The sequence below is a fragment of the Pogoniulus pusillus genome, chromosome 24, assembly GCF_015220805.1.
Source record: "Pogoniulus pusillus isolate bPogPus1 chromosome 24, bPogPus1.pri, whole genome shotgun sequence".
Lineage (NCBI taxonomy): Eukaryota > Metazoa > Chordata > Aves > Piciformes > Lybiidae > Pogoniulus > Pogoniulus pusillus.
Genome location: NC_087287.1, coordinates 2420147 through 2432751, shown reverse-complemented (window position 1 = coordinate 2432751; position 12605 = coordinate 2420147). Strand labels below are relative to the sequence as shown.

The following is a 12605-nucleotide window of genomic DNA, read 5'->3' as shown; positions in this document are numbered from 1 at the left end:
TTGATCCTATTTGCATAAGCCTGAAAATAAAACGATGGAGATGCCAAATAATGGAAAACAAACCAAGCAAAGCAACATAGGCAGACCTCAAATGTGTCCTCTGCTGAAATCTGAAAATGGAAAGCCAGCTCTTCCCCTTTGGTGGCCTATTCTACTCCCCAGAAGGCCTACTTTCACACTTCAGCTTCCAGTGATAAATGGCAAGGCGCAGGAAGTCACATTTTGGCTCTCCAGCTGCCTCCCTGCTGCAATAAGCATTCAAAAGCGTGGCGCGGCTGGAAGCAGCACCCACGCCGCGGGGCTGGGCAGGCTGGCAAACACCGACACGCTCGCCTTAGCCCATGCGTGGCAACTGCTGCGGGCACGGCTCGGCACTCGCTTTGTAACCCCATGCAGAAGGAGAGAGAAGAGGAAAAAAACCAAAAAGCACTATGCTGATCATTGCTTACCAACACAGGACTCCCCGGAAAGAGAATAGCTTCCATTGTCATGGAAACCGCTTCTGCACTCACAGTGGTACCACCCTGGGAGGTTAACACAGCGTGAATGGTTGTGACACTCAATGATCCCCTCTGCACACTCATCAATATCTGCCTCAGAGAAAAACACAAGCCAGCCAGGAAATTAATTTCCTTTGACATCAACGCTTTAGGTTTGATTTTTTGTTGTTTGTTTGTTTGTTTTTTCTTTTAGTTTCATATTTTGGTTTTGTGGTTTGGTTTCTTTTTTTTGTTTAAATCTTCCTTTAAGAGATGGATGATGGTTTATTATATTTCCAAACAACAAGCACTTAAAACATGACTCACATAACAACAACAAAAAGAGCAATGATAACATGATGGAGTTTGATAGATACAAGACAATCATTTGTACCACGGTTGGTTTGGAAAGGCAAAGCAAACCCATGCACATTTCGGTGGTCTTTAGCTCAGGAGTTCCATTTGCCTGTGCATATAAAGCACTGCACAGCAGGCTCCCCTCTGAAAGGGCAAATTCAGCAAGCCTTCTGCTTTACAAACTGCACATCCCGGAACACCTTGGAAGGAAAGAGCATTTTCTCCAGGATTTGGGCTTCTAGCATTCACCTGCGAGGCTGGCAGCACTTCGGGTGCTCAGAGCACTTCGCAAACAATAGTTAAACCTCTTTTGTTTGTGAGATTAAAATAAATACCTAGCCCGTGTAGCACAATGCGTGACGAAAGGGAAAAGCAGCCTCTGGTTTCAGCTGCAATCAAATATTTAGCTGGAAAAGTGAGACGGGCGAGTCTGCAGCAACGGCAAGGCACAGCGAGATGAAAACCCTGCTGAGTTGCAATAGATGTGCTTGTTTTATGCAGGAGTTTGTGCAATTCCTGTGCCGTGGTTGATAGAGACCTCGTAATTGCCAGTGACCTTGGTTAATCACGGCTGGCACCTGGCTGCTTCTCCCCTTTGAGCATTTTCCAGCAGATTTTGTAGGGTTGTAATTAAAATTAGCAAATTAATTGTATGTTAACCTTGTGGTAATTTAAGAAGCTATTATGTTTTCGTTCCTCTATGAAGCTCAAGGGTTTGGGGTTTGTATTCTTTCTTTCTTTCTTTCCTTTTTTAGTTTTTTAAAACTCTTGGGCAGTTTTCAGCTGGGTACCTTATCAACTAAAGCAAATCTCAAATTATTTCTTAATATTCACCACTTCCACCCATGAAGATATTTTTTATGGGCAACCAGCACATTTAAAATAGGCACTAAACCTGCTCTAGAGTAGAGTGTCCCTGCCCATGGCAGGGGGGTTGGAACTGGATGATCACTGTGGTCCTTTCATAGAATCACATAATCAACCAGGTTGAAAAAGACCTCCAAGATCATCCAGTCCAACCTAGCACCCAGCCCTAGCCAGTCAACCAGACCATGGCACTAAGTGACCCAGCCAGGCTTTGCTTCAACACCTCCAGGCACAGCGACTCCACCACCTCCCTGGGCAGCCCATTCCAATGCCAATCACTCTCTCTGCCAACAACGTCCTCCTAACATCCAGCCTAGACCTCCCCTGGCACAGCTTGAGACTGTGTCCCCTTGTTCTGTTGCTGGTTGCCTGGGAGAAGAGACCAACCCCCACCTGGCTACAATGGCTTCCAACCCCTAACTGATTCTGTGATTCTAAGATGCAGACTGGATGTGAGGAGGAAGTTGTTGAGCATGAGAGTGGTGAGAGCCTGGAATGGGTTGCCCAGGGAGGTGGTTGAGACCCCATCCCAGGAGGTGTTTAAGGCCAGGCTGGATGAGGCTGTGGGCAGCCTGCTCTAGAGTAGGGTGTCCCTGCCCATGGCAGGGGGTTGGAACTGGCTGATCCTTGTGGTCCCTTCCAACCCTGACTGATTCTATGATTCCAACTTGTGCATGCCAAACACACGCATTTGGGGGATAACAGGTTCTGACACAGCACTGAGTTTTGCAAGGATCAAAGTCAAACTCTCTCATGATCCTGATGCAAGACTGGGGTAAGGTTATTAGGTAACCACAGAGCATAGCTTTTATCTCAATTTAGGGAATACACAGACCAACGTGGTCTCACGGACTGCAGTGGCATCCTGTTGATGTACACTGAATTGATTTGAATGAAGCATCCTTCAATACAATTCCATTTTCTCACATCTCACAAAGCAGTATCACAGGAAAGCTCAATTTTTCCTCATTTGAGTAACAATATTTGCTCCTGTTGAAATAGAGCTGAGAAACCTAAACAAATCCCTTTTCCAGCTTGGTGCTCACCTTCAGTCACGAATAAAGCAAGTTATCTACACAACAGGGTTATAACCACTGCTTGCTTCTAGATTCATTCAGCTTCCATCTAACAATGAAGTCAATGCTTTAATGCTTTAAAATCTGTCACTGCTGCCACCTTTTCTGTGCTTTTTATTTTGTAGAAGCTAATTTTGGTGTTAAAACGCTGCACAAATCTAGCTGTCCATCAACGAGTGCTGCTTGCAAACTCAGACACTTTCAATTCATTAAGGCAAATGGAATTTCTAACCATGATCTTTTCACATGTCAAGGCTGATGGAACAAGTTTAATCCTATTTGGAAAGCGAATGACTTCACCATCGCAGGTCAACTGCAAATGGATCCTTTCTTCTCATTCCCAGTGATGAATCAGGGAATGTTCCTGTTTAAGGCTTGCTTCCTTGGGTCAGACCTGTTCTGGACCTCTGTCCATTCCATTTTACATTTTTAATTCACAAAAATCAATACAGTTTCCCTGAAGTTCATTTCTAAACCTATGCCCTTTCGAAAGCCTATTGGATTTCAGCCTAGGGTGCAGGACACTGACTGCGTGGTAGATGACTTCTAGAAAGCTTGTGGGCTGGGACACCAAATCTAGGCAGCAGATGACTTCATGGGAGAAGGAGAGTATCAGACCCTGTAGATTGCATCAAAAAGTTAAACAATACATAAAGCTACCTCAAGACTGGATGGCTTTGCTGTGGCAGTGCCTTAACTGGCTATAGCTTCTGTCCACTGATGCTTAGGGAGACACAAACCAACTTCTTCAATCAGGAGAGTCTAGAGAATGGGAATTGCTTTCAGTTGCATAGATTCTTCTTTTACTTTGCTCTCCTCCTGAACTCAGTGGAGTGCCACCAGCCAGGGAGAAAGAAAAGGAGGTGTTGTATGGGCTGCTGTGGGAAAATCTGCCACAAAAGACATCACTGAGGCAGGAATAACTAGTAAAAGAGAAAAAAAATTCCAAGCTCTGCTCCCTACCTCTACAGCTCTCTCATCAGAGCTATTTCTAGCTCACAGGAGGTGCCCTGCTCCTCTCTAGGTTAAGCCCAGCAATCTTCCTTGCTCCCAAGTCCAGCCTTCTACTGCGTGTCTGCGTGCATGCTGGATATGGGCTGGAGTGATGGCGTGGGGAGGAGAACAGCAAAGCAACCCTTTTGCAGCAACACATCAGTAGCAGTGCCACATGACACAGTGTGTATAGAGAGCTGTAGCAACAGGGAAAACCACCAGCAGCTTCTCCGAGACATCGCAGCTTCTTATTGCCGTGTTTTAAATCAGGTAGCTAAAGACTACAAGGGGAGAAAATATTATGATTGGGTCTGCAAACTTCTCCTGTGATCCTCTGCCTCATGTGTAAATACATCTCTGCAGGTATAGCAAAATATTAGGGATCTGTTTTAGAAGTTCAGAACGATTTAAAGTGTTTGTAATACCAAGAGAAAACTGCAACTAACAGCTTTATAAAACGGAGCGGCAGGTACTGTGACATTGCTTAGTTCACTTGATAGATGATTTCCATCTGGGTGTAGTGTAGCTATTGAAAGTACTTTCTTTTTTTTGTGTGGAGGGTTTTTTTCTGCCAGGGAAGCTGTTATATATAATGGCTACTTCAGGGAATTAGAATCAATTCACCTTTCCTCATCATTGCTTTGCCATCTTTAGATCCTAGCACTGTATCTGCATACTTGCCTCAGGATTAGTGTCTTTCTATCCAAGTCTGTGTTGGGATTTTGCTATAAAATTGGACATCTATATGCACTATTTGTGTGTGTGTTGTGTGTGCAGATGCTTCTCAGAACACGGTAGATAGATCCTCTTCATAAAAGTTATGCTAAACTGAAATGAAGGTGTATATCTCTGACCTGAGAGGGAAAGCAGTACAGAACTTATAATCATTCTTCAAAGGAGCACAGAAAAAAACTGTTCAAAAATTGGGTGGACATTTTTTTTGCTGTGTTCTTGTGCTTTAGGTCTTGCCTATGCTCAGGGCTGCTGGTAGCAGGGCTGCTGGTAGCAGGGCTCCTGGCTCTGCCTTCCCCCAGCACCGTGGCATCCCACCATGGATGGAGGAGCCTGGGTCTTTGCGAGCACATCTGTGTCTTGTTATCCCACATGGCTAAGCCATGCTCACAGGAGTCAGAGCAAGCACATTCACCGACTGACAAATGAGTATGGGCTTTCTGCATGCCTGCTATGGTGAGCCAGCAGTGTGCCCAGGTGGCCAAGAGAGCCAATGGCATCCTGGGCTGCATCAGGAGCAGTGTGGCCAGTAGGACAAGGGAGGTTATTCTTCTCCTGTACTCAGCACTGGCCAGGCCACACCTTGAGTGCCGTGTCCAGTTCTGGGCTCTTCAATTCAAGAGAGATGTTGAGGTGCTGGAAGGTGTCCAGAGAAGGGCAACAAGGTTGGGGAGGGGCCTGGAACACAAACCCTACAAGGGTAGGCTGAGGGAGCTGAGGTTATTTAGCCTAGAGAAGAGGAGGCTCAGGGCAGACCTCACTGCTATCTACAACTACCTGAAGGGAGGCTGTAGCCTGGTGGGGGTTGGTCTCTTCTGCCAGGCAACCAGCAACAGAACAAGGGGTAGCCAGCCAGTCCAGAGCAGAGTGCTTGTGAGCAGTGGCCAATTTAATATTTCCTTGGGAACTGACCATTTTCCATACCCATAATTTGCCTCTGCAGTCTTTGGCTAAATATCTGCATTACCTTTGCCTTAAACGTGCTACTTTCTGTTCCTAGCTGTAATTCAACACGAGACCCAGAGGAACTATTTTTGCAGTGTTTCCCTTCAAGCCTCTCGCAATGTCCCTGTAAAAGGAGAGTCTGTACAGACCGTTCCATTGCCTGCTTCTGCTCCACTCAGTTATTTAACTGTCATTAGGACAGAATTGTTAATGGATCTGGCAACACTCCTCTGTAATGGCTTTGCAAAGCCTCTAAAATGGCACATTTCTGTATTGCAGAATAAAAAAGGCACCAGTTGGTTTTGAATAAGCTCTTGCAGGATGTTAATCCTGTCCTTTAAGGACAGGTCTGTAATTTTTACTTTTAGCATCCCAACTTCTTGCATTATTCATCAAGGTATTTATGCAGACAAGATAAATAGCATAATTTACCTCCAAATAAAACACAATGGCTTCAGAACCCAGCAAAAAAAAAAAGAAAGAGTAAAATTAAAATAATTCAATCTTTTCTAATGCTCCATCACATTTAAGTCACTGTGTGATAATACTGAAAGGAAAACTGTTCAGTGTCATGTAATAGCTAGCAATCTACACTTTCAATGAGACAGAAGGGGTTTATTATAAAAGTGTCTGTTCATCAAACTCCTACTGTGCTCTTTTTCATGCAAAACACAAAAAAACCCAGAAGATCCTTAACCCTCTGTTGATCAGGAGACCTCTAAGAGGAACAGCACACACCAGCAAGAAGTGATCAAGCAGGTCTCAAGCTTCCCGAATTAAAACTGCACCCTGACAGTTAGCTCTGTTAGTTCCAGAGCACTGCAGCTTTGTTTGCTGCCTTGGAGTAATTTTTCTTCAGCACTAACCCACCAGAAGCAAGGTCTAAGTTCTATGCAAAACAGAGCCTTTGCTCATCTTCTGCTCTCACATGAGCCTCACTTCCAGGAGACAGCAGCAGCAAGAAAGGGATGCTGCTGACAGCACTGTGCAAACAGCTTCCCTGCTGCAAAGGCCTCATTTGACTACTTCAAACAAACCTTGAAAGCAAAGACAACTACTTGGGATGAGCAGAGATGAAAAATCCTCTCTCTAAAGAAAAAAACCCACCCCAACAAAAACAAACCAAGCCATCTCCTTACCTGCCTACCTTGATGCCAAAATCAGTTGAGGCAAGCAAATAACAATTCTGCTGTTTTACATAAACTTGTGCAAAGGTGCTGAATTTTATCCTTTAGTATCAACTTTTCTGCTGGCTCCACCAGCACATCTCTGCCTTAGCTCTGACAATACACTGCAGTTATCAAGAAGGGCCTGCATTTATTTTTAAACACCTGCAAAGCAGAGCTGAAACACATCAACAGCAGCCACCAGTAAAGTCTGCTGGATTTTCCCAGTTCAAAGCATGCTGACTCTGCCACCACTCTCCAGTCCAGCATGCCTGCAATACCTACAGCACTAGTACAGCCATCTAGCCACTAAACAAATGCTAACTTCGACTCATGGAATCATTCAGCTTGGAAAAGACCCCTGAGGTGATCAGGTCCAACCATTACCCCTACTCTACCCTGTTCACCACTGAACCATATCAATAAACACCACATCTAAACGACCTTCAAACACCTCTGGGGATGGTGACTCCACCACCTCCCCGGGCAGCCTGATCCACTGCCTCAACACTCAGATGGTGAAAAATATCCAGCCTGGACCTCCTCTGGTGCAGCTTGAGACTGTTCCCTCCTGTTTTGTCACTAATTACTTGTAAGAAGAGACCAGCACCTACCTTTCCACGTCATCCTTTCGGGTAGTTGTGGAAGGCGATAAGGTCTCCTCTCAGTCTCCTCTTCCTCGAACTCAACAGTCCCAATGCCCTCAGCTGTTCTCCTCAAACTTAACAGTCCCAGGGCTCTCAGCTGTTCTCCATCAGACTCATTCTCTCACCCTTCACCAGCTTAGCTGCTCTTCATCGCACCTGCTCCAGCCCCTCAACGCCTTTTAGACGAACACAGCTAACACTAATTAAGTTAGATTTGAGTAATGACTCTTGGCTGTGCCTCAACGTCCTGAGGTCAGATCATCCTCAAGATTACAGAGGTACAAAAAATCAGGAAGGCCAGGAAAGACATCTGTCTGAGCCCTTCCTATTGACATTTTTAATCATCAATTTCTGGTCTTATAGATTTAAGTGTCTTGGGTCATTAAGATTCCCCCTCTCTATAACCAAAGCCAGGAGCAGGCTCTGAAATAGTTGCTTGGGAAATGATTCCTTGACATTTAGCCTCTTTTTTTAATTACTTCCATTTTAACTCATTAGGAGATTTTGGGCAAACAATCAGCACCAAATAACATATTTCTCTCTCCTCAGCAGTCATGACTGTTTCCACAGACTGATTTTAATTGCATTAGATTTATATTGGCCTCTGCAGCTCCTTCTCAGGCAGGAATAGTACAGGCTTTGGGGCATTTGTCTGTTTCAGCACTAACCCACAAAGCTTCCAGCTTACTGAGGCAGTGAATACAGCTCCAATTTATAATCAACCCCACACAAACAGTTTAATGGCACTAAATGGCTTTCAGGTGTGCCCCCCCACTCACTGCAACTAAAGAGCAGCTGTAATATGCCTTACTGTGTAAGCCTGCATTGGTGTTATGTGTGGGAACCAAAGGAGGAGTCAGTTTTAGCCATCTGAAATTCCTGGGCAGCTTTTGCATGAGGAATGTAATAATGATAACTGCAATTACCATGAATTGGTTTAGGATGGAAGTGCTCAAGAAACAACTGGATGAGGCACTTAGTGCCATGGTCTGGTTGAATGGATAGGGCTGGGGGATAGGTTGGACTGGATGAGCTTGGAGGTCTCTTCCAACCTGGTTGATTCTATGAAGGGACCTCCAAGCTCATCCAGTTCCAACCCCCCACCATAGGCAGGGACCCCTCTCACTAGAACAGGTCACTCAAGGCCTCATCCAACCTGGCCTTGAATACCTCCAGGGAGGGAGCAGCCACAGCCTCCCTGGGCAACCTGTGCCAGTGTCTCACCACCCTCACTGCAAAGAGCTTCCTAACATCCAGTTTCAATCTCCCCTCTGCCACTTCAAACCCATTCCTCCTCATCCTCTCATTCCCAGACCTTGTCAATAGTCCCTCCCCAGCCTTCCTGTAGCCCCCTTCAGATACTGGAAGGCCACTCCAAGGTCTCCTCAGAGCCTTCTCCAGGCAGCAGAGCCTCAACTCTCTCAGCCTGTCCTCACAGCAGAGCTGCTGCAGCCTCTGAGCATCTCAGTGGCCTCCAGAACTGCACCCAGGACTGCAGGTGGGGTCTGAGGAGAGCAGAGAGGGCAGAATCCCCTCCATTGCCCTGTGCCCACACTGCTCCTGCTGAATAGTTTTTTTTTAATATATAGCATGTAATTTATCATTTTTAATACACACTCCAAGCTGATGTCTTTATCAGTTCAGTGCATGTCTCTCTCACTGCCTTCACATTTATCTATGCATGCCAAACCTGCAGAACACTTGGAGAACACAATCTAAAGGTCCTCAATGGTTCACATCAACATCACTTCTAAATACTGGAGCTGAAATAAGAGGGGTTTACTCCCACATTTACAGATTGCTGTAGGCAATAAGAATCATGGCCAAACTGCTCAGTGGAAGCATGTCAGGAATACACCAGGCAGGGGGAAGAACTATTTCAGATTCAGTATTGCATCTGAGCTTCTGTTACAAAGAGGATTTTAACTTTCACTCTTCAAGCCAGAAACAAACTGACTTTGTGAGCAGGTTAAGTTTCAAATGGAGGCAGAGACTTTCTGCTGAATTTGAGGCCTGTAGCCAACACATCTCTGAAATTCCATCACCCTGAAAAGAACAGAACCTGTAACCCAATGGTTATTGTATTTGGGATTTGGCCATGTCTTGGAAGACAAGAGCAGGCTTGGCACAGCTGGTTTGGAGGCAGCTGTGGGAACACCAAGCCCATCTGCAAACTCCAGCCCCTGCTGGACTGATGCTTTGCAACTGGAGGACAAAAGTTGATCTTGTTGCCTGCTGGCATCTTGTACCTGGTGGCAATATCCCACAGCTCTCCAGGAATGCTCCTCTGAATCATTCCTCAAGAATCATACCTGCTCACTTGTGCCAAAAATACCAGACCACTCCATCAGGACTCTGGATTTCCTACCTACTGAGGCAGAAGCACTGCCTAGTAGATCTCCATGCTATGTTAGGCCATGTGAATCAATCTGGCAGCATCTCTGCACAGAAACTCAACTGCACTCCACTAGAAATGTGCCACTGAATTACTCTATCTCACTTTCTGCAGCAAAATAGAGTCATATCAGGTGCAATTTACAGGTGAGATAACTAAGGCAGACTGATAAAGCAAACTGCCCAAAGTTGCCCAAAGCTAATGTTGAAGAAGCTCCTCAACCTTGTAATTCCAGCCTAGTGTCCTCTCATTCAGGTCACTATTTCTCTCTTCCCTCTAAGACAACCAGCAACAGAACAAGGGGACACAGTCTCAAGTTGTATAGGCTGGATGTTAGGAGGAAGTTCTTCACAGAGAGAGTGATTAGCATTGGAATGGGCTGCCCAGGGAGGTGGTGGAGTCACCATCCCTGGAGGTGTTCAAGAAATGACTGGATGAGGCACTTGGTGCCATGGTTTAGTTGACTGGATAGGGCTGGGTCTCTTCCAACCTGGTTGATTCTATGATTCTATGTTCTCAAATACCCAGGATGAAGCAAGAGCAATCTGTGCTGCCCCCTCAGAACTCATGAACATGGGCTTTACTTTGGAAGGATGTTCAGTATCTTCATCCTTGGTTACTAATTCAATTAAATTGTGATCCTGGAGTCATCTCTGCATATATTATACAGGAGCAGCTATTCAGAATATTAGATCTGAGCACTAGCATCAAATGAGAGAACAAGATCAACAGGAGAGGTCTATGGTGTCAACAGACTGTAATCAGTGAAGCCCCCAGCACACACAGGTACACTTTTACATGGCTACAATTATCTAGAGTTAAAAAACAACGTTTCAAATCCATCCTTAACAGCACAGTATTCCTGGGCACCAAGCTGGTTTAAGCCATTCAAAGTGTAACTGCTCTAAGTCCAGATCCATTTCATTTATAATCACTGGCAAGAGCATGCTAAAAACATCTTACAGCTTGCAGAATCATGTGTCAGAAAACCTCTGTGCCAAAATACACTTGAGAGCTGATGTCAAGGTTCATGCATTAACCAGCTGATGGGGGCCAACAAGCTGGAAAGCAGCTTGGCAGAAAAGGAGCTGGGGCTCCTGGTGGATGCCAGGGTTGAAGGCAAATGAAATCTTTGGCTCTATTAGGCAAAGTGTTGTTAGCAGATTGAGGGAGGTGATCCTTGCCCTCTCTTCAGTGCTGGGGAGGTGCAAGTGGAGTGCTGGGTCCAGTTCTTATCTCCCCAGCACAAGAGGGGTGTGGTCATACTGAGAAGAGTTCAACAAAGACCCTCAAGGCTGAGGATATGGAGTATGTCACATAGGAGATGGGTTGAGAGCAATAGGATCCTCTAGGCTAGAGAGGAGAAGGCTCAGAATATTACCAACACACATAAATATCTGAAGGGAAGCTGCAGAGAGGGCAGAGCCAGGCTCTTTCCAGCAGTGCCCAGTGCCAGAATCACCAGCACCACAAGCAGTGGGCACCAACTGAGGGACAGAATGTTCTGTCTCAACATCAGGACACAGTTTCTCGGCGTGAGGGTGACCGAGCACTGGCACTGTTTGCCAGGGGACTTAGTGGAGTCTCCATTCTCAGAGATCCAAAAGCCATCTGGACATGTTCTTGGCAACAGGCATGGTTGGGCAAGAGGACATCCAGAGGTCCCTTCCAACCTCAACCATCCTGTCAGCCTGTGATCCTGTCTCATAAGGAATTCTCACTCCAACACATTCTGCTAAACTGGATCCAGGCTGCAAATTGGTTTACCAGAGCTGCCAGTGACTACCAGCAGTCTCTACCCAACTCACCAGCTGTCTGCAGTCCAGTGCTCTGCTCAAAAAGAATCCTTTAGATGACACTGGCTCGTTGTATGAAAGCTTCACTGATGAGCCTCAGCATTATTATCCACTGATAGCAACCTGCTTCATGCACAGCCTTTAGGTACAAAGCATAACCAACTCTGTCTACCACTTGAGATGCTAAAGTTCAACACCAAGAAGCCCCAGCAATAGCCTATTATCTTATCTAGCACACCCTAGGACAGAGAATGAATGCTCACTACCATACATGCCTTGGTGATTTGCTTCAACCTCCACTTCACTGGGAAGATTACACCACAGCCCAACAGTCCGCAGCGTTAGGAGCTCCTTTTGATTAGTTTGAGCCTTTAGATGTGGCTCAGACACAACACCACTTGTCAAAACAATTTCACTGCTAACAGGAGGCAGCAGCTGATGAGGAAATGCTAAAAAGTACCTTTTCTCCACTGTGGCTGGGGTGGGTGAGTGTTGGTCATGCTCCTTGAGGTTCCCAGGCATGGTACTGTGCCATAGGGTAAGGGGAGCAAAGAGAAACTGTAGGTTTAAATTAGTGTGCCTGCCTGCCCTGTAGCACCCCTGAGAGTTTAATAATAATGGGAAATATCCTCAACTAGTGGTGGTGGGGTTGGGTTTTTTTTTTCTAATCTTGAAATGATTAACAGCTTCAGAAATGCATTTCCATTCACACAGTAATAAACTCTCCCAAAGAAACCAATCTCCAAACAAGCAGTGTAAAAGGAGCTCTTGAGATCGTAAGTGGAGTGATGTAAACCTCTCTGCATCCTTGATTAGGGGAGAAAACAGTTCAGGAAGTGCTGATCACTTTGGTGCATACTTTTTGAGAAGATATGAACACTGTTTGGTAAAGATGATGGCACTGGTGGTGGGTACCCCACACAGCATACGTGGGGACTGACTGCTTTCCTTCCAGGAAGGAAGCTCATCCACCCTGGGATGAGCTCATCCACCCTGGGAAACAAGAAAGGTATGCAAGAGACCCCAGACCTGCCAAACAAGAGACTGTAAGGGCTGCTTAAGAACAGAAATCATCATCATAGAATGGCCTAGGTTGGAAGGCACCTCAGACATCATCTACTCCAACCTCCCCACCTTGGCAGGGACGCCTTG

General features: G+C 45.7%; 1 protein-coding gene across 8 annotated transcripts in view; it reads right to left on the bottom strand.

Annotated features, from left to right (window-relative positions):
- The window catches only part of NELL1 (neural EGFL like 1), a 322104-nt gene that overhangs the window by 19945 nt on the left and 289554 nt on the right, over positions 1-12605 (bottom strand). For 5 of the 8 annotated variants that reach the window (XM_064163058.1, XM_064163057.1, XM_064163059.1 and 2 more), the window contains one exon: positions 450-590. The exons of 2 other annotated variants lie outside the window; for them this stretch is intronic. In XM_064163058.1, coding sequence (XP_064019128.1) covers positions 450-590 — 141 coding nt within the window. The remainder of the gene's footprint in view (positions 1-449; positions 591-12605) is intronic. One more of the 8 variants, XM_064163060.1, reaches the window with a different exon arrangement.